The sequence below is a fragment of the Mustela nigripes genome, chromosome 5 (assembly GCF_022355385.1).
Source record: "Mustela nigripes isolate SB6536 chromosome 5, MUSNIG.SB6536, whole genome shotgun sequence".
NCBI classification, from domain to species: Eukaryota; Metazoa; Chordata; class Mammalia; order Carnivora; family Mustelidae; genus Mustela; species Mustela nigripes.
The window spans coordinates 118,756,377-118,783,299 of record NC_081561.1 but is presented as its reverse complement, the minus strand read 5'-3'; the positions used below and the strand labels follow the sequence as shown (position 1 = coordinate 118,783,299).

At 35.4% G+C, this 26,923-nt stretch overlaps 1 protein-coding gene across 2 annotated transcripts; it reads left to right on the top strand.

The window, feature by feature from the left end:
• On the top strand, positions 1–26,669 carry CCNC (cyclin C). Of its 2 annotated transcripts, XM_059401111.1 has the most exons (13): positions 1–256; positions 6,433–6,539; positions 7,195–7,279; positions 7,446–7,515; positions 10,248–10,299; positions 17,547–17,602; positions 18,524–18,559; positions 19,238–19,329; positions 19,980–20,047; positions 22,627–22,706; positions 23,864–23,982; positions 24,799–24,889; positions 25,432–26,669. In XM_059401111.1, exons 1-12 carry the CDS (start codon positions 225–227, stop codon positions 24,848–24,850), a joined length of 849 nt encoding a protein of 282 aa, XP_059257094.1. In that variant the 5' UTR covers positions 1–224; the 3' UTR covers positions 24,851–24,889; positions 25,432–26,669. The 2 variants fall into 2 exon arrangements, with proteins under 2 accessions (XP_059257094.1, XP_059257093.1); XM_059401110.1 differs by lacking the exon at positions 24,799–24,889 and having other exon boundaries at positions 5–256.
• The last annotated feature ends 254 nt before the right edge of the window (positions 26,670–26,923 follow it).

Here is a 26,923-nt window from a genome sequence, read left to right as displayed (position 1 = left end):
GCGGGCCGGAACTTTTATCCGTAGGAACGGGTTTACACTGTAGAGTGTTGCCGGCCGGCGTCAAGGAGAATAGAGTGCCATCCTCTTCCTCTCACCGTAGCCGCCGCGGAGCGGAGCCGAGCAGATCAGATCCAGGAGCGCGGTTACCGGGCGGGCTGGGTCTATGGTCGCTCCGCGGGCCGCTCCGCCGGCTGGTGCTTTTTTATCAGGGCAAGCTGTGTTCCATGGCGGGGAACTTTTGGCAGAGCTCCCATTAGTAAGTGATCTTCCGTCTCGTCGCCCGGGGCTTGCTCTTGGGGAGTCGGTGAGGACGGGGCCTGCGACTCCCTTTGGCCTGGATGCCGGCCCCTGTCCCGAGCGCCGCGGGGTCTCCCGGGAGGCGGCAGCGGCCGGAAGCGGGATGCACTTTTCTCTGGCGACTCCCCTCTCCCCGCCCCCTGGCAGCATTTCGGGGGTGGCGGGGGGGGGGGACATAGCTGTGAGCGGGGAAGGGCAGGGGCTGAGGGGGTTCGGTCTCCGGGGAAGGGAGGAGTTTAACTTCCAGTTCTTGGATAATGTAGGCCTGGAAGCGGGGTGGGGCGGGCTGCGGTGGGATGGCGTGGGCTGCGGTGGGATGGGGTGGCATGGGCCCGGGTCTAGGAAGCGTGGCCCGGTTCCGGACTGTGAGGCCGGCTCCTCGGGACAGGTGGGGTTCGCTTTTGCCTGGGCTCTCCCGTTGCCGGCATTGTAGTCTTTTGTCGTTGACCTTCTCTCTGGAGTGGATTGAATACTATTCCGAGGAGAGATCCAGACTCAGTCTTGTGTCTGCTCTCTCCCCGCTTCTTGCCATTGCCTTATGCCTAGCTGGAGTTGGATTATTGGTTAGGTATAGGGCAGGTGCTCTCAAATTACCCATTTCATTAGTCTGTGCCTTGTACTTTAGGCATGTATTTTCCTGTGACGTCGCCAATTTCTTGAACCCATTTCATGAGTTTTTGTTTTTGTTAGTGACCATGGGAGAACTAGAGCAATATTAAAAATGTGTAAATACATATATCCCGTACATACATTTGTTTAGGCCGAAAGGTGGGTGATGCGACTGACAGAACTTGGACCAGGCTTTCCGCTGCACGGTTCAAAGATGAACAGAGCTGGATACTGTTATATTTTAGTGTAAATATGTCTGGATGCCAAGAGAGCGTTAGTAACTGGAAGTTAAACTTTGATTCTGTGAAGATGGTGGATTCCTATTCATTCTGCTTTTAGTCCTTTGTAAGAGTAGAAAACAATGGGGTTGGAAACCTATTTTCAGAACAGCTGGTTTGCCCCTTGCTGTAAATGATTCTGTAGAGATGAAATTCTATAGAAGCCCTACTTCTGATTATATTTTTATTTGGCACTCTTTTGCTCAGTGTAATACTTGCTTGGGCAAAATTAAAATATAGAAAATTTAGTGAAGAAGGGATAGTATTGTTTTTTTAAGATTTTATTTATTTGTCAGAGAGAGAGGAGCTAGAGCGAGCACAGGCAGGCAGAGTGGCAGGCAGAGGCAGAGGGAACTGAAGGCAGCTGTTTAACCAACTGAGCCACCCAGGCGTCCCCAGGGATAGTATTTTGATAAACTTTGAAAGAAGGTGAAAGAATTGACAGGTAGCTAGGTGTTAGTTATCAGAAGTTACAGCCATTTTTCAACTTAAAAAAAAAAAGATCCTACCTGCCTTTTGATAAATGGTCTCATTATGCTTTCATTTATTTTTGGCATAATGAGATCATTTATCAAAGGGGGAGCAGTATCTATAATACTTGTTTTTTTTCACTTTGGAAACATAAAATTGTTATACTGTTAAATGCCTCCCCCCTCCCAAAAAAAAAGTGTTTAAATGTGCTTTTTTGAAAGCATCCTTTCCTTACAATTCAAATAGTCCTGGAGAAAGGGGCCACTGAGATCTCTTGAGGATCATGAAGTGCCTGATCTGCAAAAGGTTACAAGTGAGAAAGACAAGGCAATCAATTCTGGGAAAACAAACCAACAAAAAGATTACAAAAACCATTGTTCTAGGTGATTTTGGTAAAAGAGGAAAATTGACGTGAACTATGTTGTATATCATGGTTTGAAGATGCACAGTTTAACATTTCTGAAATGGGCATGACAGTTTTTTTCTTAGTAGCACATGATATAATGGTAAATTTTACAAACAGTGTAATCTTAAATTTTATGAGATTTCCTATTTATAAGTGTTCTTGGCTTACCTCCATACTATATGCTGTGAGGAAAAACTTGAATACTTGTGAAATTTATTGTTTTAAAAACCTTAAATGACTGTAAGGATGGAATTAATGATAATGCCAGAACATAGTGAATCACAGTATTTTCTAGAAAGTTGAAGTAGAGCACAACATATTCTTTGACCTTAACTGCAGTAAAAGTGGAAGGGCACTGAATACTAGGGGTTGACTGAACTAGTGAAGAGATAACAGAAATAAAAAAGTACAAAATCAGTTCTTGGTATTTTATTGTATCAAAGAGGAAACTGAAAATACAGTTACATAATATCAAGGAAATAACCTGATGAGATCAATATATATCCATACCTATGGGATGTAGCCAAAGCCAGTTATAAACAAACATCCAGAATAACTGAGAGAATAAAAATAAGTCAAAATAGTCTACTTAAGAATATTAAAAAGAAAATGGTGGAATAAATCCAAGGGGGGAAAAAGACTTAAAAAGGTAACACTGATAATAACATATTAAAAGGAAAAATAGTCAAATGATAAGCACTGATTCTTTGGAAGGGAAAATCAAAACAGTAGACTGAACTGTTGAATCAAAGTTGAATCAAAGAAAAGAGGGATGATGCAAAGATAAAAATTAGGATAGGAATGAGAAAAGTAAGTAAATCTAGACGTACCTTTGGGTCATCTCCACGCTAGTAGATTTGAAAGCCAAAGCAGGGGTGCCTGAGTGGCTCAGTGGGTTAAGCAACTCTGCCTTCAGCTCAGGTCATGGTCTCAGGGTCCTGGGATTGAGCCCTGTATCTGGCTCTCTGTTCAGCAGGGAGCCTGCTTCCTCCTCTCTCTCTGCCTGCCTCTCTGCCTACTTGTGATCTCTCTCTCTCTGTCAAATAAATTAAAAAATAATAATAAAATCTTAAAAAAAAAAAAAAGCCAAAGCAAATTAAGTTTCTACCCCTTAAAAAATGCTCTGGCCTACCTTATGTCATGGGTAAATGTTTTCGCATTTTCAAGAGAATCTACTGAAATTATTCCAGTTCACACAGAAAGAAAGCTTTCCAGTTCTCTCTTTGAAGCTACAAGAACACTGATAAAATATAGCAAAGGTAGCACTAAAAACAGTCTCAGTTTTGAATATTGATACAAATGTAAATTATTAACAAGTAGAGTCTAACATTACATTAGAAATATAAAAAATGATAGTCATTTTATTGTAGAAATATAGTCAGTATTAGGAAATCTGTTAATGAACAGTGAAGACCAAAAGAAGCCTATTAATCTATTTTTGACTAAAAGAAGTATGTTGCTTTTTTAACATGGTAAGAACATCAAAACAGGAATAAGAGATATTTAGCGGTGAAACATTAGGAAAATTAGGGTGCCTGTTTAACATTGTTCTGAATTGCTACTCAATACAATTAATAGAATGAGGTATTAAAAATGATAAAGTAGTCAGCCTGTAGAGATAAAATTAACTTGAAAATTCAGCTGATTGAAAAATTATTATAAACAATAAAGGTTTAATAAAGTGACCAGTTACAAAATGTAAAAATGGAAAGCTTTCTTTTAAATGAATAGCAATGGAAAATATGAAATACACAAGAATAAACTAAAGAAATGTGCAGGACCTATCTGAAGAAATTTTTAAATTCTGTAGTAGAAGGTTTTAATAAGAGGAATTTGAATTCTAGCATTGTAGAGATAACATTTCTTTATTTCTAAATTTTTATTTCTAAATTTCTAAATTTAATGCAATTGGGACTTGACATAATACTTCTAAAGTTCACGTCTTGGAATAATTGTAATAGAATATTGAGTTTTTTTAAAAGAATAGCAAGTGGCAAGGGGGATATTTTCCATATGAGATTTTAATAATTTAATCTTACTTTTTAATATAGGATGGCATAGGAATAAGAAAAATTGAAAGGAAAAAGCCTGAAGTGTATTAGAGAATAAAGGTGATTTTTTAAAAAAAATAATTTTGTGTTAGGGTAGGCCTTCCCATTTGTGACCAGCATAAAATCAGAGTGAAATATGGGTTAGTTTTAGTAAGTGATTCATATTTCTATGTTACAAATAATTAAATGTTACGAGATCATGCTAAACTTAGGAAATGTTTGCAGTTTATTTGACAAATGATTTATTATCCATAATATGCAGATTATAGTGGCGCCTGGGTGGCTCAGTGGGTTAAGCCTCTGCCTTCAGCTCAGGTCATGATCTCAGGGTCCTGGGATCAAGCCCTGCATCTGTTGCATCTGTCTCTCTGCTCAGCAGGGAGCCTGCTTCCCCTTTCTCTCTGCCTGCCTCTCTGCCTACTTTTGATCTCTCTCTGTCAAATAAATAAATAAAAATCTTCAAAAAATAAAAAATGCTTTAAAAATATGCAGATTATATGGGAAGACTCTCTAAATCGTGAAAAAGACCATTCCATTAAAAAAATTATCATTAGAATTACAGTGTACAAAAGAACTCTATTTGGCCAATAAGGCATGGAAAAATGTTTAACCTCAGAAGTAAACTAAAAAACAAGTAAGACTCCCTTAGACTCCCTTAAAGATACTACTTTGCCTTTAACTTGTAAAGTATTTAAAAGATTGACAGTAGTAACCCATGGGGTGTTAAATATCTTACACTCTCAGGTACTGTTAACATGAACGGAAATTGGTATGACACATGAAATACAAACTGACAATGTAAAACAGAGTTACCAGCAAAACCTACTGATCAGTTCTATTTCTGGGAAATTATTTTAAATATATTATTAACCAAATATGCAAGGGTGAATTACAAAGCTGTTCATTAAAGCATTAGTTTTTTTTTTTTTTTTTTTCAAAGATTTTATTTATTTATTTGACAGAGAGAAATCACAAGTAGATGGAGAGGCAGGCAGAGAGAGAGAGAGGGAAGCAGGCTCTCTGCTGAGCAGAGAGCCCGATGCGGGACTCGATCCCAGGACTCTGAGATCATGACCTGAGCCGAAGGCAGCGGCTTAACCCACTGAGCCACCCAGGCGCCCCTAAAGCATTAGTTTTAATAGTGAAAAATTAAAAGCTGCATGCCTATTAATAGGAATTAACTAAGTAAGTAACAGTCTGTCCATAATACTGTGCAGCAGTTTACAGGTATGCTGAATAACAAATTTGTTGACATAGAAAGACCTCTAGAACATACTCAGTGACAAAAGGAAATTGCAGAATAGTAATTTTAATTTCATATCTCTGGTTAAAAATAGACATGATTAGGCAGGTGGAGGAGACTATTAGTGTAATAACTTCTGAAGCAGCTTTTTTTTTTTTTTTTAGATTTTATTTATTTATTTGACAGAGATCACAAGTAGACAGAGAGGCAGGCAGAGAGAGAGAGAGGGAAGCAGGCTCCCCGCTGAGCAGAGAGCCGGATGCAGGCCTTAATCCCAGGACCCTGAGATCATGACCTGAGCCGAAGGCAGTGGCTTAACCCACTGAGCCACCCAGGCGCCCCTGAAGCAGCTTTTAACATGATTGGAATTTGTGAAGTAGGGAAATTAAATACTGTAGTTACTCATGAACAACAAGAAAAGATACTTTATTTTTTTTAAGATTTTATTTATTTATTTGACAGAGATCACAAGCAGGCAGAGAGGCAGGTGGGGGGGTGTGTGGGAAGTAGGCTCACTGCTGAGCAGAAAGCCTGATGATTGATCCCAGGACCCTGGGACCATGACTTGAGCCGAAGGCAGAGGCTTTAACCTACTGAGCCATCCAGGCGCCCAAAGAAAAGATACTTAAAATCTAAGGCACCATCATTTGATGCCAAATAATTATATATATATGTGTGTGTGTGTGTGTGTGTGTGTGTATGTATATCTATCTATCTAATGATTTTATGTATCACTAGGAAAAAATAAATATGTTGCCAGTTAAAAGCTTAAGGCATCAGTGATTGTAAGATTTTCTTGATCCCAGAGTCTTAAAGCCAATAAAATAACAATATAAGGTAGTGAGAGAACAAAAAAGAGAGACAGACAATTAGAGTGAAATTTTTTTCAGGGCATATTTACATTCATTACTGAGATACTTTCAAGAGTTTCAAGAAATGTGGAAAATACTATCTTCTAAGGTTACTTCTTGCACTTCGTGTTTTTCACAATGTTCATAAATTGTTCAGTCTTACAATTTTTTTTTTTGTGACTTTGTTGATTTTCTGTAACATATCTTAACATCTTCATTCTTCTAGTTTACAATGGATTTTGGATAAACAAGATCTGTTGAAGGAACGCCAGAAGGACTTAAAGTTTCTCTCAGAAGAAGAGTATTGGAAATTACAGATATTTTTTACAAATGGTAAACTTAAAAAAAAATTGGCTGAAATGGTATAGTTGGTGATCTCTGAATTAAATCTTTGTACAGTAATTTGCGATGAGCTATTTTAGTCCCTACTTAGTAGTATTTTTTATTCATGTATTCTTTTTATGACTTACATTCATTTAAGTAATCTAAATAAAGTCTTTTGTGGATCTTGCGTTGCAGAGACACTCAAGACAGTTTGAAGGTGTTCATTAATCTCCCTAAGCCTCTATAATGTGTTGTTAAACCCAATTTAATATTGGCTAAAGCAAGTATTTTGAGGATAAATGGATTCTTTGGGCTGATATCCTATATTGGTCATTCTTACAAATTTGCTTTGGAGGGAGAGGGACATGGTAGCTTTGTTACATGATCTTTCTAACCCTCAGTTCACTCTTCTGCAAAACTACCTCTCTCTTTAGAGAATTTACTATGGACTTTTTAATAAATTTTACGAAGTAGAAGTTGTAGTGAGTTTGATAACTCTCTAATATTTTCTTTTTTACATTTATTCTAAAGATAATATAAAAACATTGAAAATACTTAAGGTAGAGGGAAATAATTATCATTTAACCTTCTTAATAGAAGAATAGTGTTTGCTGTGGGACACTCTCTATTTTTTATTGTAAAAATTTTATTATTTTTCTTTTAGTTATTCAGGCATTAGGTGAACATCTTAAATTAAGACAACAAGTTATTGCCACTGCTACGGTCTATTTCAAGAGATTCTATGCCAGGTAGGACTTTTATGTTGGGATTATGTCACACCTATTTGAAACTCTTACATAATGTTGATGAGCCTCATAAATGAATCATGAGTTTGCCACTAGAGTTATCTTGTTTTTTATTTTTTACAGTGTTTTCTAAATGAGTGATATTTAACTTTGTTTTATCATATTTTAGGTATTCTCTGAAAAGTATAGATCCTGTATTAATGGCTCCTACATGTGTGTTTTTGGCATCCAAAGTAGAGGTATGAAAGAGTTTTCTGTTCTTCATTGAAGTATAGTCAATGTACATTGGTTAATCTGTCCTGATTTTCACATTACCTGTATAAAAATAACAACAGATGGTGATTTATGCAAAATACTGAAATTCATGCAAAATCAAAGATACACATCTTTATATATTCCTTTAACGCTTATGTAGCATTTACTATATACCAAGTGCTATTCTAAATTCTTTTACAACTATAATTGACTCATAATGTGATTTATAATCCTCGTAAGAAACAATGGGGTATATGGTAGTAATATCTTCCATTTCATAAAGGAGGAAACTTAGGTATATAGAGGTTGAGAAATTTGCCTAAGATCATAAAGCTGGTAAGTGGCAGAGCCTGGGAGCCTGGCTACTAATTCCATGCTTTTAACTGCGTTGTTCTAGGTCCTCTAAGACATTTACTGTTTGGCACTGTAGTATTCCATAAGTGCCACAGCTTCTCTACTATAACCTGAATTATAGTACCTCTTCCTATGTTTGTATTATGTTTCTTAGATGTCTTTAGAGTCATAATTGTATTTTTGAAAATTAAATGTAATTTATTTTATTTTTTTCTAAAGATTTTACTTATTTGATAGGCAGAGATCACAAGTAGGCAGAGAGGCAGGCAGAGAGAGAGAGGGAAGCAGGCTCCCTGCTGAGCAGAGAGCCCGATATGGGGCCCAATTCCAGGACCCTGGGATCATGACCCGAGCTGAAGGCAGAGGCTTTAACCCACTGAGCCACCTAAGCACCCCTAAATGTAATTTAATCATAGTACATTTATGTTCCTTTTGGTGGTCAATTTTGAATTAGTTTTTAGTCATTATTTAGGATTACTGAAGACATTTTACCTAATTATTACCTGAAGTAATGAGAGTTGACTCTGTTAGAAATAATATTAAGACAGACTTTCTAGAGGCTTATGGTTTTCTAATTTTAAGTGGTGGCTTAAACAGAATCTGCTGTGTTGTTATCATTGAGTTCTTAATAGTGGGAAAAGGAAGTGTTTATAAAAAGCCCATGGTATTGGGTGTTATTTCCAAATGTTAACATGTAATTTGATGTATCTGAAGTGAAACCAATATGGAAAATCTAGATAAAATTTTATAAATTTCTATTCTTGAAGATTAACTTGGGGAGTTTAATTTGTTAAATACCTTTTGTTGTATGATTTACTGAGTGAAAGTTTTCATTCTAAGAATTTTAGATAAAGAATAATTCCTGGATTGGGGTGCCTGGCTGGCTCAGTTGTTAAAGCATATGACTCTTGATGAGTTCAAGTCCCACATTGGGTATAGGGAATACTTTAAAAAAAAAAATTATTCCTGGAAAAAAAGATGTATCCCTTCATATTTGCTTATAGCATTATGTTTTTAATCTTTAACTGTGACCATATGTTTCTGTGTTTTGTCTAGTTGTGTGGGTATTATATAGAAATGACTTTTAAGACATCTGAGGCATTTACTTTTTAGTATCAGTTACTATGGTTTAAGATTTGAATATAAATATAAATATATATGTACACATACATAACCACCCCAAAAATAAGGATGTAGGTTGAAGGTATTTATATAGACTAGGTTCAGTTTAGTTCCTTTTGTTGAATAAGGAAACCAATTTTTGATTTTTCTGTTTTAAAATGAAGTGAAGGCTTTAGTAATCTTACGAGGTTAATCAAATCAAATGAGACAGTATATGTAAGGTGGATCACCTCCTAAATTTTCGTTATTTTTACAATGGTGGCATACTAAGTTCAAAAAGGAAGTGGGAATTGACATTAAGAATCTTGGGGCACGTGGGTGGCTCAGTTGGTTAAGCATCCGACTATTGATTTCAGCTCAGGTCGTGATCTCCAAGTCTTGGGATGGAACCCCACATTAGGCTTCCTGCTCGTCACACAGTCTGCTGAAGATTCTGTCCCTTTCTGTCTGCCCCACCTCCCACCCCCAACACCACTTGCGCTCTCATTCTCATTCAAAAAAAAAAAAAAAAGGAGCTTGCTTTATGGTAAGGCTGAAATTACTTTAAAAAAGAAGAAGTCTTATGGGGCATCTGGGTGGCTCAGTCAATTAAGTGTCTGACTCTTGATCTCAGCTCAGGTCTTGCTCTCAGAGTCATGAGTTCAAGCCCCATGTTGGGCTCCTCACTGGGCATGCATGGAGCCTACTTTAAAAAAATAGAAAAAAAGAAAAAAAGGAAAGTTTTACATTGTATCATTCTATTATTCTTGTCTTCTTCCAAATAGAATAATAGTTTCAGTGGTCTTTTAAATTATTTTGGTGATACTAAAGTTTGTCTTTAGACATTTAGCTGTTTTATTACTAAATAGCGTAAGTACCTGTTCATTAACCCAAAAACAGTTGAATAGGAAGCATACTAAGTATTTTTCTTGCAGTTAAGTGTAGAATCTAAGAAATCTTTTTGGAAACTAATTGGCGTGGAGAAAACTGGCACTGTTGCTTTAGGGCTTGACTTCTAACTTGGTATCTCAGTGATGTTAAATGACAAAATTATTTAAACATTTGTCTTACTGCAGCAATTTTAAAGAAAACTAATACATTTTAGAGACTTAAGTACTTCATGCCTCAAGTAGGTAGAAGATAAAAAACAAACTATAAACATGGGGGATATATAAAAAATGCTTTGCTTTGAATAAACCCAGATACCCTCAGGCTCATTGGGTTACTATGTACCTGATCTCATCCACTTTTATTTCTCTAGGAATTTGGAGTAGTCTCAAATACAAGATTGATTTCTGCTGCTACTTCTGTATGTAAGTGCAAAAAGTATATTCTGCTTTAAGGACGTAATTCTTTAAAAAAGCTCCATAGGACCTTAATGTTTTTCAGTTTATGAGAACTATGAAAGATTTGGTTGTGTTTATTAAATTTCCTGGGGTCACATTTATGGCTAGTGTGTTTGGCTAAAAATAAAGTTAAAAATACAAAAATTTTAAAAACCACTTGTAGTGTTATGTCCAGGACATTGCTTTTTAATTCTAAAAGTGGATAGTAACTATTGTCCAAAAACATAAGTTCAGTGGCTCTTAATTTTAAATAATAAGGGTAAAGAAAAAACTTATTTCCCAGCTCTTTTGTATTTTTTTGCCTCATAATGACTAGCCATTGTGTCATTCTTGTGGGTAAAATAAACTGTTTCTTTAGTAATTGTAGTATATGTATTTGATGGGAATTAAGTATTTTGCCTCCATATTGAAAAACAGAGTGCAGGGGAAAAAAAAAAATGCTGACTGTAGTAGTCAGCCCCAATTCTGTCTAAGCAGCAGCTGTATAACCTTGAGCAAATTGCTTTACCTCTTGGCTTTAGTTCTGTTTACAAAAAGATAGGATTTAGCTTCCTTGGAGTCATGGCATTAAAGGAAATAACACTATAGACTAGTGATTGTAAAATATTGTATACAAGGTATTAACATGATGCTATGCTGCATCTTCATAGGTTAAGCACGAAGGCAGCACCTAACAAAAGATGAAAGATAATGGAGATTTTTTTTTTTTTATGTGATCTTGCACAGAAGAGGCAGAAGGTTTTTTTGTGTGTTTTTAGTTTTCTGAACCACACTAATTTTCATATTTTTGGGTCTTTCACTTTTCTGAGATGAGTGTAATAATCTAATTCAGTTTTTTCCATGCCATATTTTACTCTTCTGAGGATAGCAGAGTAGTAATCAGTTTTGCCATAGAATTTAATATAGCAGACATATCTCATTGATAAGTATTGAATTTCCCTCTGGAAAATTGAATTATTAAACATTGAGAAACAGCCGGAAGGTAATCCACCAGAATGTTAGCAGTGCTCATCTGCGAGTAGTGGATTCTAGGTGCCTTATTTTATTCCTATGTCATTTTTTGTTTTCCAAATTTTTTAGAAGGTGTGTATCTTTAAAAATGTAAAATACAGGGGCACCTGGGTGGTTCAGTTGGTTAAGCATCCACCTCTTGATTTTAGCTCACGTCATAATCTCAGGGTCCTGAGATCAAGGCACACACTGGGCTCTTTGCTGAGTGTGTTAGCCTGCCTGAGGTTCTCTTTTTCTCTCCTCCTGTCCCTCCCCCTGCTCACACATGTGTGCTCTCTCTCTCTCTCTCTTAAAAATAAATAAATAAATAAATAAAATACCTATTACTAAGGTTTATTTTTCATGCAGAGATGTAAAGGTATATACTTAACAGTGTTTGGTTCCTAAAGGAATAGGAAATTGTTACAGTAGAATATTTTGTTGAATTTCATAATGTTATGGTATATTATATTGGCCCACACAGCTAGGTTTCAAATTTCAGCTCTCTTGCTTTCTTTGTGGCAAATTGAACAAAATACAATATCTGTGTCTCAGTTTCCTCACCTGCAAGGTGAGGATTAGTAACATTTACGTCAAATGGTTGTTGTGAGGATCAAATGAGTTAGTATCAGTAAAGCTCTTAGAACAGTGTCTTGCTTAGTGTCTTAGTTTGGTAGGTCTGCCATACAAAGTGATAGAGACTAAGTGGTTTAAACAACAAAATTATTTTCTCACAATCTGAAAGCTGAAGTCCAAGATCAAGGTCCACAGATTTAGTTTCTCCTGAGGCCTCTCTTCTTGGTTTTCACGTGGCCACCTTTTTGCTATGTCCTCACATGGCCCTTTCTTTGTGGTTGTGCACCCTTACTGTTTCCTCCTCTCTTAAGCACACCAGTCCTATAGAATTTGTGCCTCACCCTTATGACCACATTTAACCATAAGTACTTCTTAATTACCTATCTCCAAATCAATCACATGGGGGTTAGGTCTTCAACACTGAAATTTGGTAGGGGCAGGGGCAGAAAGCACAGTTCTATCCATAATACTCAGTAAACTTAAGTGCCTACTCATCATCAATAACTGGATTATCCTCACTAGAAACACCATATCAAATGCAGTGATGGTTATAAAGATAAATACAAGGAATTTAAGGACAAGAATACAAGACATGCATATATAAATGCTAATACAAAAGAAAAAACAAGTGGCTTAAGAGAATTTGAGAATGCAGCGAATGTTTTAAGTGATAAAAGATGATTTGTTAGAGGAATCCAGAAAGGCTTAACTGGGATTTGGTAAAGAAAGACTTTGAACCTGGGGAAATGTAGGGGAAAGATAGACTAGGAACATTGAACAGTTTGGTCAAAAGTAAAGAAAACTAATGAGTTCCATTCAGTGAATAGTCAGTAAGGAAAGAGGCAGGAATAGTCCTACCTGGCTAAGGCCAGGTAAAAGAGGGCCTTCAATGAAGAATCTGCCATTTGTTCTGTTGATGGTGGTAGTATGTTTGAAGGGTTTTTTCTTAACATGAGGATAATGCCAGAATGGCAGATTAGGAAGGTAAATCTGGCAGAATAATGTAAGATGAATTAGAAAAGAATGTGAGTTGAGGTAGACAGATTTTAAAGTTTTTCACATGCTACAACATGGATGAACCTTGAGGCACCTGGCTGGCTCAGTAGGATAGCATATGACTCTCAATCTCAAGGTTTGTAAATTTGATCCCCCCACATTAGATGTAGAGATTACTTAGAAATGAAATCTAAAAAAAAACCATGGATAAACCTTGAGTACATTAGGGTAAGTGAAATAGACCAGTCAAAAAAGATAAATACTGTGTGATTCCATTGAATACTATAAATAATCACATTATTAGAGATAGAAAGTAGAATAGAGGCTGTTAGGGACTGCAGGGAGGGGAACATGGGGAACTGCTGAATGAGTAGAGAGTTGCAGGTTTGCAAGATGACAGGAGATGGATTGTGGTGATGGTTGCACAATTGTCAGTGTACTTAATACTACTAAACTGCATACTTAAAAATGGCTAAAGATGATAAAGTTTATGTAATGAGTATTTTACCACTTTACCATTTTACCATTTTGAAAGCACCCAAAAAAAATCCCTCTGAAATATACATAAAACTGCAAATTGTAGTCAGTGACCGCACCACAGGGTGCTATGAGAAATAAAAACTAACAAGTTTAAAAAAATAGTAAAATATTATTTTGAAGTTACTGAAGTGGCCCAGGTGAGTACTAATGAAGGGTTAAAATGATGTTTGGGCCCCCAGCAAGGAGAACAACAAGCAAGCTAGATTTGCATAATAGAGTCAGCAGAGCTTTTACAAAGCAAGGTTTTAAGACAAGTCAGAAATGGTTTTTGAGGTGTTTTGCCTGGGCATTGGGAAGGTGAAGGTGGTACCAGAAGAGGAGAAAAGTTGGTTCTGAAAAGAGTTAAATTTAATCTTGGACCTTCAGTGTGTAAATGTATCAGTAAAACATCTTAGAAATGTGAGGCCGATGATAGAAATTTGGAACTTGGTAAAATTTAAGAGATAGAGGTGCATAGTGTCTTGTGCTGCTTAGAAGATGAGTGCCAATGGGGGTGGGAGGGCAGGAAGAGACAGACTTTTGGTTTTGTGATCTTTGAGAATGTTGCCATCATTAAACATGGGATGGGTGTTGAAGCCAGATTGCAAAGAACTGAGAAGTGAGTAGGTGCAGAGAAAAGGAGAATCTAACTGTATTACAAATACATAAAATAGCCTTAGTGAAGGGGGTGAGGGGAGGTGCTGACCTAGTAACTTTAGGAAGAAGAACAGTCTGTAAGACCAAAGGCAAAAGGAACTGCATACGAGCACTATATTCTAGTTGATAGATTTGATACTTAATAATATGGACACAAGTTAATTCTGATACTGCTATACTTGTATCTCGAATTGAACAATTCCAGTAAATATATATATATCCATAGTAAATGGATGGCAGATGTTGGGAACTAGGTTTCTCACTGCTGGAATGGGAATACACAAATAAGGAGAGGAGACCAGAAAATCCATGTACTGTTCAGTTAGAGTTAGAGGCATCAGTATGAGCTCATGGTTACCTTAACATCTCAGTTGCAATGAGTTCTCCTTGTGTTCACATCTTTGTATCTAATGCCATTCTCCAATAAAAGAACTAGGTCTCCTTGGAGACTGGGACAGGAAATATGCAAGATAGAGCTGGTGCATAGTGCCAATAAGTAAGGAATTGCTTTAAAAAAAAAAAAAAAAAAAGGCCCGGAAACAAAAACACCTAGCTTAATAGGATTACAAAGGGGACAGAAAACCCAACTGAAAGCTCTCAGTGGCCAAGGCTAGAAGAATTTGTACTACAACAACAACAACAACAACAAAAAATAGTATTGGATTATAATCCAAAGTATAAAAAAAAAAAATCCATGAGTCCATACTGATAAAAATAAATTATTGAGTAAATGGGGGAAGAAGAGACAAATTTCTAATACAGGAGAATTTCATATACTTTACATAGCTAACTACATCGTCAGGGAAGCATAAATTTCTGCTTCTTAAGTATTCATTGTGCATAGTGACTTCCTTCTAATGTGTATATTATGAAAAGGGATGGGGGAAATAATTTTACAGTAGACTAACCCAACAAACACTACCTCAGCCAAGTGGTTGAGGTTATTTTCAACAGTGATAAATCACTAGTAGTGTGTACCTTTCATGCGATATGATGAAATGGTGCTTTATTTCTGTCATCCTTCCTTCCAAGATCCCACAACCCCAGTCTAAACTTTAAGTAAACATCAGACAAATTCCAATGGAGCGTCAAGCAACAAAATAATACTTGGGGGGGACAGTACTCTTAAAACTGCCAAAGTCACCAAACATGGAAAGTCTGGAAAACTGTCACAGCCAAATGGAATCTAAAGCAGACGTGACAAGTAAATGTAAGATGGTCTTCTGGATGAGAGCCTGGAACAGAGAAAGGACACTAGCAAAAACTAAGGAGATCTGAATAAACTATGGACTTTAGTTAATAATGTACCATACTAATATCAGAGGTTAATGATAAGGGAAAACTGGGTGATGGGGGGTTGTTTTAGTCTATTCCAGCTGCTCTAACAAAATACCATAGACTGGGTGGCTCAAACAATACACGTTTATTTCCCACAGTTCTGGAAACTGGGAAGTCTAAGATCAAACAAAGTGTCTTCCGTGATCAGCTCCATGACTGGCGGTTTCCTGGCAGGCAGACAGTGGCTTTCTCATTGTGCTCTCACATGGCAGAGAGAGATTGCTCATCCTCTTATAAGAACTCTAATCCTGTCATGGGAACCCCACCCTCATGACCACCTAAACCTGATTAATTCCCTGAATTTGGAGGTGACTCTAAATACCATCACACAGGGGTTGTGATTTCAACATACGAATTTGGGGGGACATATTCAGTCCATAACAGGGAGTATATGGGAACTCCCTATCTTTTCAGTTCTATAAATCTAAAAATGTTCTTGAAAATGGTCTACTTTTGGGGCGCCTGGGTGGCTCAGTGGATTAAGCCGCTGCCTTCGGCTCGGGTCATGATCTCAGGGTCCTGGGATCGAGTCCCGCTTCGGGCTCTCTGCTAAGCAGGGAGCTTGCTTCTCTCTCTCTCTCTCTGGCTGCCTCTCTGTCTACTTGTGATTTCTCTCTGTCAAAATAAATAAATCTTAAAAAAAAAAAAAAAAAAAAAAGAAAATGGTCTACTTAAAAAGCAGAATAATATAATTTGGTAGAGGTTTTATGTGTTTCTGATTTTGAGAGAAATTTGTGCATTTTAGTAAGTGATGGGACAGATTTATTGGAGGAGGAATGGTTAAGGGTGCAAAAAAAAATATGAACTGTCAGTTGAGCAGATGAAAAACAAATGCACAAGTGATAGAGGTAGCAGTAGAGTGGAGGGGTGTACTTTCCTCCCAGGTTAGAAAAGGATTAGAAGATAGAAAATCAATATGCAGAGCAATTTTATCAGGGAGTAAGAGAGAGGTTAACAGTATCAGGTGAATGTCAGAAAGTTAGGCGTCATAGTTTCAGTGTTAGGGATGCGTATTTGTTTTATGTACATTTTTTAATTTGTTAATTAGTTACCATTATGTAAGTACCATATGTAACTTATATAAGTATACTTTACATCTTGTTTTTGTATCACCAGGATTTGTAAAACTCAGAAGCCTTAATATTAGGTATGTCTTCAAATAAAGGAGAAAGAAAAGAAAAGCTTAAGTATAAATTTCCTACTGTCAACTTTAAATGGTTTAGATTTCAATCTTGGCAGATGTTACCTATCTAAATTAGTTGTTAGGTTCCTCAGTTTACAAAATAAAACTTTTTGAAAATAAAATACATAGAATAAATGAAAAAAAATTTAAATCTCTGTGAGGTCTTAGGCTTTATACAAATGGAAGGGATCACAGAACAGATCCTCTAGAATGTCACTTGATTTAGTGAAATGTTGCATCATAATAACCTGAATACAGTTTTTTCCAATAGTAGTACTTAAAAGTGTACACTCACCATTTTGAAGAGATAGAGGATTGATAGTTCAGCTTTTTCATTTGTACTTAGTGACAAAGAAGAGTAGTAACTGTGTGTATGTGTTTGTGTGTGGTGTGAAAAAGTCCTAGAGAACTTTGCACATATATTTATGCTTTTATTTAAATATATCTTTTGACAAAGAAATACCTATTTATTCTAGAAAGTATAGATTAGTAAAAATCCTTACATCTCAGATGACCACTATTAACATTCTTTGGTTGTATTATCCTTTCAATTATTATATATATTTGGAAATACATATATTATATATATATTTCTGAACACATAAATAACTTGTGTTCCTTCTACGCTAAATTACTGAGAAATAAAACCAATATCATTCTAAAGTTGGAAAGATTTTAGAGATGAAACCTGCCCCATTATTTTTTAAGCTGCAGAACCCCTTTTTAATACAATAAGTATATAATTAAAGCTCTCTGATTGTAATATAGATAGGGGGCTAGGACCTCTTGCCACTTAGTTCTTTCCCCTTGACTGACAATAAACAAGTCTGGGTCCCTAAGCATCTCTAAGAGCACTTACTAACAATGATTTAGCTCTTATACACTGTGTTAAAGAAATTTTGGTTTAATTTACTTTTTCTTTTTCTTAGTTTAAGTCATTTTTTGTTTTCTGCAGTAAAAACTAGATTTTCATATGCCTTTCCAAAGGAATTTCCTTATAGGATGAACCATGTAAGTATATTATATAAAATAAAACTACTTGTCAAAGCTGTATATAAGCTAGATCCATTTTATGTTAGAATAAACTGTATAGTTTATAGGAAACTACAGTTTCCTATAAATGGCAGTTTCAAATACTATAAGAATATAAACTTTTAATTCTAAATTAAAGCTGAATTGCTCCTACCTTAAAAAGAAAAAAACAAAACTACTTAATAGCATTGGTTATCAACCCTGGGTGCTGCCCATTAAATCACTTTGGGAACTTTTTAATAATGCTGATACCAGGGCCTCTGTAGACCAATGAAAACAGAATTTTTAGGCTTGAAACCTGGGGATTGGTATTTTGTAAAAGCTCCCAGGTGATACTAGTGTGTAGCTAGGGCTGAGAACTATTATAATGGAACAGTGTGAAAACCATATTTGAAACTTTAATTTAGAAGGTGAGTTTCTGTTAACATTTTTAATTAGGCATGTCCTTTTTCTACTTTTGAGGGATTTCATCATCCTGTATAAATTGTATATTTTTGTTTCATTTTCAGTATTCTTCCCTTTTATTGATGCGTAATACAATAAGAGTAACACATAAGTGGAGATAGTTGCATTTTTGCATTTGTTGAGTGTAAAGTGTATTAGAAAATCTGAAGTTTACACAGCAGCTTTTAAATTAAAAAAGTAAGAATGCTTATATGAGGCTGACTTTTCTATAATGATTAAAGTCCTTTATAGTCATAATTGCATGCACTGTATAGTAGTAAAAAAAGTAATTTTTATTGAACCTGTTCATTTTGATATATTGTATGTATATATGGATATTTTCTTGATTTAAAAACATTAGTAAAAATTTACGGTATTTTAATGTATAAATTGTTAGGTTAGACTAAGACTCACCTAATTTGTTTCACAATGACATTTATAATTTTTTTTAAACAGATATTAGAATGTGAATTCTATCTTTTAGAACTAATGGTAAGTATATTACTTCCTTGTGATTAATAGAATAAAACTTATTTTCAAATTTAGTGAAGTCAGAAATTCTTTAAAGAAATGATTTATAGGGAGGTGCATTTTTAAACCATCAAAATGATACATGATGGTGAAATCGGAGTACCTAGTAGCATCATCACCTATTACCTCTGAGAAGCCTGTAAAATAATTTGTATATCCCACTTAGGATGGGAAAATTTTTCTATTCTGTGGTAACTGTAATAAAAGAATACAAGCAAACCAGTCAGAACATGAAGCCACTGTAAATAATTTGCACAATTTGTGTATGTGTGTGGTGTTATTTAAAGATAGATTATGTCTTTGGCAGAATTCTGCTCCTCCAGTTGGGAATTACGGATTTATAGGCTAATAAGAGGTTTCAGTGTGTTGCAGATGTGACACTTTGAGTCTCTAAGGGAATGGATGCTGACTGACTGCCAACCGATTTACCAAGGTATATTCCAGAGAGAGCGCTGCCTTCACTATTATAGTAGAGTTTAGGGCTGCCATACTGCTTGCTTAAGAGAATAAGAGGGAAGCAAGCATGAGTTAGAGAAATACATTTTGAAATACACAATTACAAATCAGTTGGGTAATGATAAGTTTTTGTGTTGTAATAAATCTGTTTTTATACATACACATTTTTTAAACTGTTTCTAGGATTGTTGCTTGATAGTGTATCATCCTTATAGACCTTTGCTCCAGTATGTGCAGGACATGGGCCAAGAAGACATGTTGCTTCCCCTTGCATGGTAATTAGAACAGAAGTTATTCATAGTGTAACATGTTATTAGCTAGGAAGGTTGACAAATGAATGTGAAGTTTAGTATTTTTAAAGTAATTAAACTAGTGCCCCAAGATGATGTATATTGAGTGAAATACCTGTTTGTTGCATTTTAATTAACTATATTTATAAATGCTAAATTGATAAGGATCCTTAATTCGATCAATATTTCCATTAAAATTTGGTCTTATCCAAAAAACCCAGACTAATTACATAAAAGTTAAGACAGTTTATCTTTCAAATACAGTATTTTTTGTTGTTATTCAACAATATTACATATTAATTCATTGTATAATTTCTGGTTTCCTCTGATTTTCTAGTTTTTGAAAAATTGGGAAAATCCTTATTGTAATTTATTATAAGGTTTTAAGTTTTAAAATCTATTTAGCTTAATTTTATCCATTAAAATATGCTTATTCATTGTCATGTTCATGTATCCATCTTTTTCCCTTGATTGGTTTCACCTGTGTATCTATGCTTTAGTAATAATATAATGTACAAAGATGGAAAATCTGACCCTCTCTGGGGGGGAACTCTGACCCTCTCGGGGGGGAAATGTACAATCATACAAGGTAGTTCTGATTTCAGTAATAAAATGATTTACATTTATTTCTATAGGAGGATAGTGAATGATACCTACAGAACGGATCTTTGCCTACTGTATCCTCCTTTCATGATAGCTTTAGGTATGTAAGCATGGTATGCCTTTACTGGTAGAATTGTTACAAGCTTGTTTAGGTCATCCCAAAAGAAATTTCACCCTGTTACAATTTGGATTCTTATGGTTCATGAAGTAATAGACTAATCCTTGCATGTGAACTTGTAATATTCTGAAATGCAACTCTCAGAAGTGAGAGTTATTGTCCGTCTTACCCCCCTTTCTTTTGGTAAGGGTTTATTTTTTGTTTTTTTTTCTAAGTCACTTAAGATAATTTTGACCAGTGTTTGAACAGAACGTTTTTGTTTAGGAGGAAAAGTTCAGAATTAAGCCTGCTCATATTACTTGTAAATTATATAGAATAACTGGGCCTGACTTTTATTCCCTGAGCTCAGTTAAGTCCTCAGAGGTTCAGTAAAGGAAACTTGTCGTTGTTGCCTTGCTGGAGGGAGAAGTTAGCTACCATTTTATTTATTTGTGAAAGGTAGTGTACTGGGTTAGAACACTGTCTTTGGAGTCAGATAGTCCTTGGTTTAAACTTAGCTTTCTTTACACTTGTGGGAAAAGCATTTAACCTTTCTGAGTTTGTTGCCTTAATTGTAAAATGTTGGGGATACTAACTCCATACAATTGTTGCAAATATTAAATGAGATATATTAGAGAACATCAGTAATTGGGACACCTGGGTGGCTCAGTGGGTTAAGCCTCTGCCTTTGGCTCAGGTCATGGTCTCAGGGTTCTGGACTCGAGCCCTCCATCAGTCTCTGCTCAGCAGGGAGCCTGCTTCCCCCTCTATCTCTGCATGCCTCTCTGCCTATTTGTGGTTGTCTCTCTCTCTCTCTCTCAAATGAATAAATAAAATCTTTTTTAAAAAATTTAAAAAATAGATTAAAAAAATAAAAGAACACCAGTAATGCCTGTCATATATTAAGCACGTAATAGTTTCTTTTCCCTTTGTTTTTCCTATCAATTTCCAGGATTCTGTCCTCTTGATTTTCGCCCATTCTTTTACCGGCAATTTCTGGATAAAATACACAACTTCTTTTAACCTGTACAGTACCATTCTCTGCTGCCATTCTCACCTTTTTTAAAGACTTGTCTCACATACCACCTCTTTAGTGACCCTCTCATCCCCAAACTTCCTACATCACCTCACTCCAGGTTTAGGGTTTTTCTCTATGTTTGTCCTGTAAATGGCATTTTCCACTGTATTTTATTTTATTTTATTTTTATTTTTTAAAAGGATTTTATTTATTTATTTGACAGACAGAGATCACAAGTGGGCAGAGAAGCAGGCAGAGAGAGAGGAGGAAGCAGGCTCCCTGCTGAGCAGAGAGCCCAATGCGGGGCTCGATCCCAGGACCCTGGAATCATGACTTGAGCCGAAGGCAGAGGCTTTAACTCACTGAGCCACCCAGGCACCCCTCCACTGTATTTTAATTACCCGTACTGTAATTTCAGTTCTTTGACCTCTTAATCCCTTCAGGGCCTACACAGTACTTTACAGCTTCATTTGGCTTGGGTCAACCTGTATGTCAGTTCACATTTGAGTCACTATTTGCCTAGAATGTCATCCTTTGCAAAATCATGCGGGTAACTAAACCAGGGAATATAACTCTTAAGAAGCTGGTGTGGGCTTAAGGTAGCCAAGCTGCTGGTAGGAATTATATTAGGTAAAATGAGGATGTAGATTGTTGTTTCTGGGTTCTTTTACTGTTTTTGTTAATTTATGTTGTGTGTAATGTATATATACTTGACCCTAGAACAAGATGGATTTGAATTGTGCAGGTCTACCTATTTTACACAGGTTTTCCTTATGCTGGTCTTAATAACATTTTTTCTTTAGCTTTACTTTATTATAAATATACAGTATATAATATATACACAAAATATGTGTTAATCAACTGTTTATCAGTCTTCAGTCGAGAGTAGGTTATTAGTAGTTAAGTTCTGGGAGAGTCAAAAGTTACCTGCAGATTTTTTTAACTGCAGAGGAGGCTGGTGCCCCAACATGTTGTTTAGAGGTCAACTGTAATTATATTATATATAGTGCATTATACTTCTTTCTAAGCTCCTTTTAATTGTAACACTGAAATTAAATACTGGGGTGCCCAGTGTTCACCGGACTTGGTCATGCACTAATAACTGAAAACAGAAGCAATACACTGCTTTTAATTGAAATATCAAAAAATAATCAGTTGTTGAAATGTATCAGCATATTATTGGCCTGTGTGTGTGAAACTGACTTCTGGGTGTATTTTGACCACTCCTTTAAGCCACTGCTCAGGGATTGCTTCCCTGCTCTAATTTCCTCATTGGATTTTTTTCTTAACGTGCCCTGTCAGAGCAACTGTACCGTCCTTATTATACAGCGAAGAGGAGGAAATGTCAAGAACTTTAATATAGTCTAGTAATTTTTCTGTCTGTACTACATTAAGTTGATGGGATGGTCATTGGTAACTATTAGATGAATCTGTGTAATTTTTAAAAAAGAATGTTGGAAAATGCACATGCAAATTTTAAATGAAGACCTTATCTTTAGTTTTGAGTCCATACATTCCATATTTGTGGTTAAACATGGGCCTTTTTCTTTAATTTTCTTTCCAGCTTGTCTACATGTAGCCTGTGTTGTACAGCAGAAAGATGCCAGACAGTGGTTTGCTGAGCTTTCTGTGGATATGGAGAAGGTATTCTTTAAAATTCCCTTATTTGAGGGGCGCCAGGGTGGCTCAGTTCGTTAAGTGTCTGACTCTTGGTTTCGGCTCAGGTCATGATCTGAGGGTTGTGAGATCAAGCCCCATGTTGGGCTCTGCACTGGGTGTGGAGTCTACTTAAGATTCTCACTCTCCTTCTCCCCTTTATCCTGCTTGCACTTACTTTCTCTCAAACAAAAATTTAAATTTTTTAAAAATACATTAAAAAATAAAATAAAAATAAAACACCCTTAGTTAAATATAAACTTGGACATTTTAAAGTTATTATGATATTTACTTAACATGAATCTAAAGTCTTACTATGACCACAAGGCTAAGAAAATTTTTGGTAAAAAATATTAAGAAACATATTTGGCAAGAACAGTTGATGTTGACTGTTTTGGTTATGTTTCTCTTTTGGGTTTAGGCTTAAACAGAATGATAAGCTTTTGGTTTGCTGAGGTGCAAAACTGCCTCTGATTTCCAGGATTATTTTAAAAACTACCTAGAGACCCCTAAATACTACTGTAAACTTTTATAACAGCCTGTCTCTGACAAAGTGGGTTTTGCCCTTTTTTCTACCCTTTCTGTGTAAAATGTTGATAGCATTAGAATCAGTCCAATGTGAGGTCTACTCAGATGAGAAAGAGGGCTGATTTGGAAACTGGATATGACAGATGTATAGCTGCCAGCTTTTGAGTACCTTAACTCGTGTGTAGAGTAGTTAACAGAGAAACCAAACAATGTCTTTCCTGCACCAGCTCCCATTAATTTGTTTGAAACAACTGGTTTTAGAGGACCGTACTTTGTAGTGGCATACCTCCTTCATGATTTAGACCTTGTTCCCAGTATATCACTGATTTGTTTTGGTTTAGGATAGTAGCAGATAGAGGGAAACCAACTGCGGAAATCGGTAAGGATGAACAAAGTATACATGTTAAAAGATGAGAGGGTAGAAGGAGAAGCTTACAGAGCAGTGCAGTAAAAATACTGCTTTCAAGTTTATCAGGATTGTCTAATAGAACCTGAATACTTAAGGACAGAGACTATCTTTTCACTGTTTTCTGAGGATGTGTGTGAGATATGTGTTCTTTATATACTAAATGTTGCTTGATATTGCCACTGAGAACTTCTCAAATATTTACTTCTAGATTTTGGAAATAATCAGGGTTATTTTAAAACTATATGAGCAGTGGAAGAATTTTGATGAGAGAAAAGAGATGGCGACTATTCTTAGTAAGATGCCGAAACCAAAACCTCCTCCAAACAGGTACTTTGTAGACATTAATTACTGATTTCACTTATATATTTCATATATATTTTTTCATATATTATATTTATTCTTTTAATGAAATTGCTTCCAAAACTTCATGATTTATGTAACTTTTTAAAAAATCTGATTTGGTAGATTGACAATGCCTCATTTTAAAAAACACATTAATCTGATTATCTGTTAACTTTCCCTGATGCAATGGCAGGTCTCTTACAGGTATCCCTCAACATATGGCTATATACAGTTCATAAATTTAAACAGAACAGAATTTAGCCTAGTTCATTTGAAATTCAGGGATAAAGAATTCTGTGGTATCCTATGTCATTTTGACTCTCTGACCTCCCCCCCGCCACACACAGTGCTGGCTTTTATCCAGTTTTATAAATTTCAGTAGCAGTTTTCAAAAACTTAGGTGATTGATCTATTATTGTAAAGATAAATAATTTTTTCTTTTGAGCTACCTGAAGATCCACGGCACATAGTAACATGATTTTGGTAACTGAATCACTTGTGCTAAGAGGGTTTTCTTTGTGTGTGTTTTTTTTTTTTTTTTTTTTTTACAGGATCTTTTTATTTAGTTCAATGGTTCTCAACTCTTGGTGTATATCAGATCACTTAGAGTAGGAAAAAAGATCAGAAGGGAAATAAAGAAATGCTACCCATCTTAATGATCAAGAAAAATAATTATATAATATTAAGATAGATTTATAGGTTTGAAAAGTTGATGTTACCATTTAGAAAAAATTGATACTTACACAAGGAGCTGTTTAAGGCAGTCATTCAAACAGCTACCTTTGGATACATTTTTTGCAGAAATTCCCTGAGTGATTCTCCACTAGTGGCAGGGCCTGAAGCTGCAAGATGATGATGGACAAGATAAGGCAATAATCCTGTTGCCACACTGGTATTTTCAGTTTTAGTTATTTTTATTTTAAGTATTCAGCATTTTCCAAGAAATTGCCATTTTTCTTTCTAACTTATATAAGTTTGCTGTATTTACATGTGATTCTATTATGCATTTGGACAATAATATTTTGAGAAGAACACTTCTTGATTTTCATATTTAGTAGGAATGAGATTTTATATGTAAGATTTAATTTTACAGGAAATTTGTTCAGAAGAAGCTCTAATCTCTATGTTGAGTGATACCTGTAATGACAGTAACATCCCATACCTTTATTTAAAATTTTTCAGTGTATATGGACACTAACTTCCAGAAAGTTTGTTTTGTGTGAGGGCACCAAGTTAACATAAGAATAAAAATATAAAACCAAATGTTAGTCTTCTGTATTTTAATTTTCCATCTCTTGTCTTAATGATCAGGAATGCCTTTGTTTTGTGGGTTGTACCATAGAGTAACTAACTTTAAAAATTAGTTGGCTTATTGGGATGTTGAAAATGAGTCTTTTAATTGGTATAAAATCTCTTTCTTCCCCACTTGAACAGTGAAGGAGAGCAGGGTCCAAATGGAAGTCAGAACTCTAGCTACAGCCAATCTTAAAACATTCCGAAGAATTCCGTAGTGGACCAGTTGGAAATAAACCATTGGACAGATTTCAGTTATGTCTTCAATGGAACACAAATGAAAACGAATAGCTTGTTTCTGTCAAGCATATTGGGAAGTGATTTTATTTTTGCAAATAAGTTTTTCCTTACCTAATTTGATTCTAGCACATAATTGATTAAAGTCTCTTGATTATAAAAGCATGAAAGGTTCTAAGGGGACCTACAGACAGACTTACATAAACATTTCAAAATTAATAGCTTTTGATTAGTATAATTTTTCTTAATTTGGATAATAGAAATTATAGCTTTTTAGTAAGCCACGAAACATGAAGCATAATCTGTTTAAAATTCTCTTTGGTCATTGAAGGACCAAAAAAGGACATTAAAAAGTGAAATATTTGAGGGGTTTTTTCCCTCCTTAAGTTAACTTTAAAACTGTATTTAAGGAATCAAATCTTACAAAATCCTGGAAGATTTTGGTAATGATGTTGATAATTTCAGGGAAATTAATCAAGTACCTATTGATTTAAAAGTGTATTTTATTCAATAGTTTTAGTATCTTGCCATGGAAGATACTAGCCCAGCCTAGCAGAAAAGTGCAATATGTATAGCATACTTTGACATTTTAAAAGTTATATTAATTCCGTAACCATTTTGAAATGCTGGGCAAACTTTTAAAAAAAGCATCCTACATGATGTTATTTGTATTTGATTCACAGTTAATCAGGCATTTTGAAAGCTAATTGGATAAAACATGATAATATGGTTGAAATTTGGTAACATTTTAATGTTAATTTTTACTCTACTGTGAAAAGTTTTTATATGACATACACACCCTAGTTTATTTTTGTGTCTTAGTGTGGATTTACAAATTTACTACAGGTATCCTGAGCCAGGAACACAATCAGGTTTCAGGCCAGTTTGATACTGGCTATTCTTAATTCTCATGAGTGTAGGACTTTGGACTAAATGTCATGTCAGTGGGCCTGTGCTGTCTGTGGAACTTAATCATTTTCTTCAGATTTAAGGAGAGTGATAAAATTTGGAGTCAAAGGATATTGATGTACAATTTAAGGATTAAATTTTTTTATAAATCAGTTGTGAACAATGGATTATTAAATTAAATGTTGACTTCCTAGTATAAAACTGCAAGAATAAAAAGTAAAGTTCTCCAGCTATATTGACTAGTGTCTTGAATTTATCTCTTTGAATCTGCCTTATGTTTTCTGAGAGCCTTCTTCCTTTAGATCAGTATCAAAGTCTTCTATAGTTTGTCAAGTGGGTAATTTCAAATGGCTTATGAACAGACTCTGGAGTTTGCTTCCTAATGGGGAGGATTAGATAAGTTGGAAAGGAAGTTTATGTGTAAAGTCAGTACCAATGATAAATACAGGTCTCGTAGGCTTACAGGGCAGGATAAGAAATGAGGAGA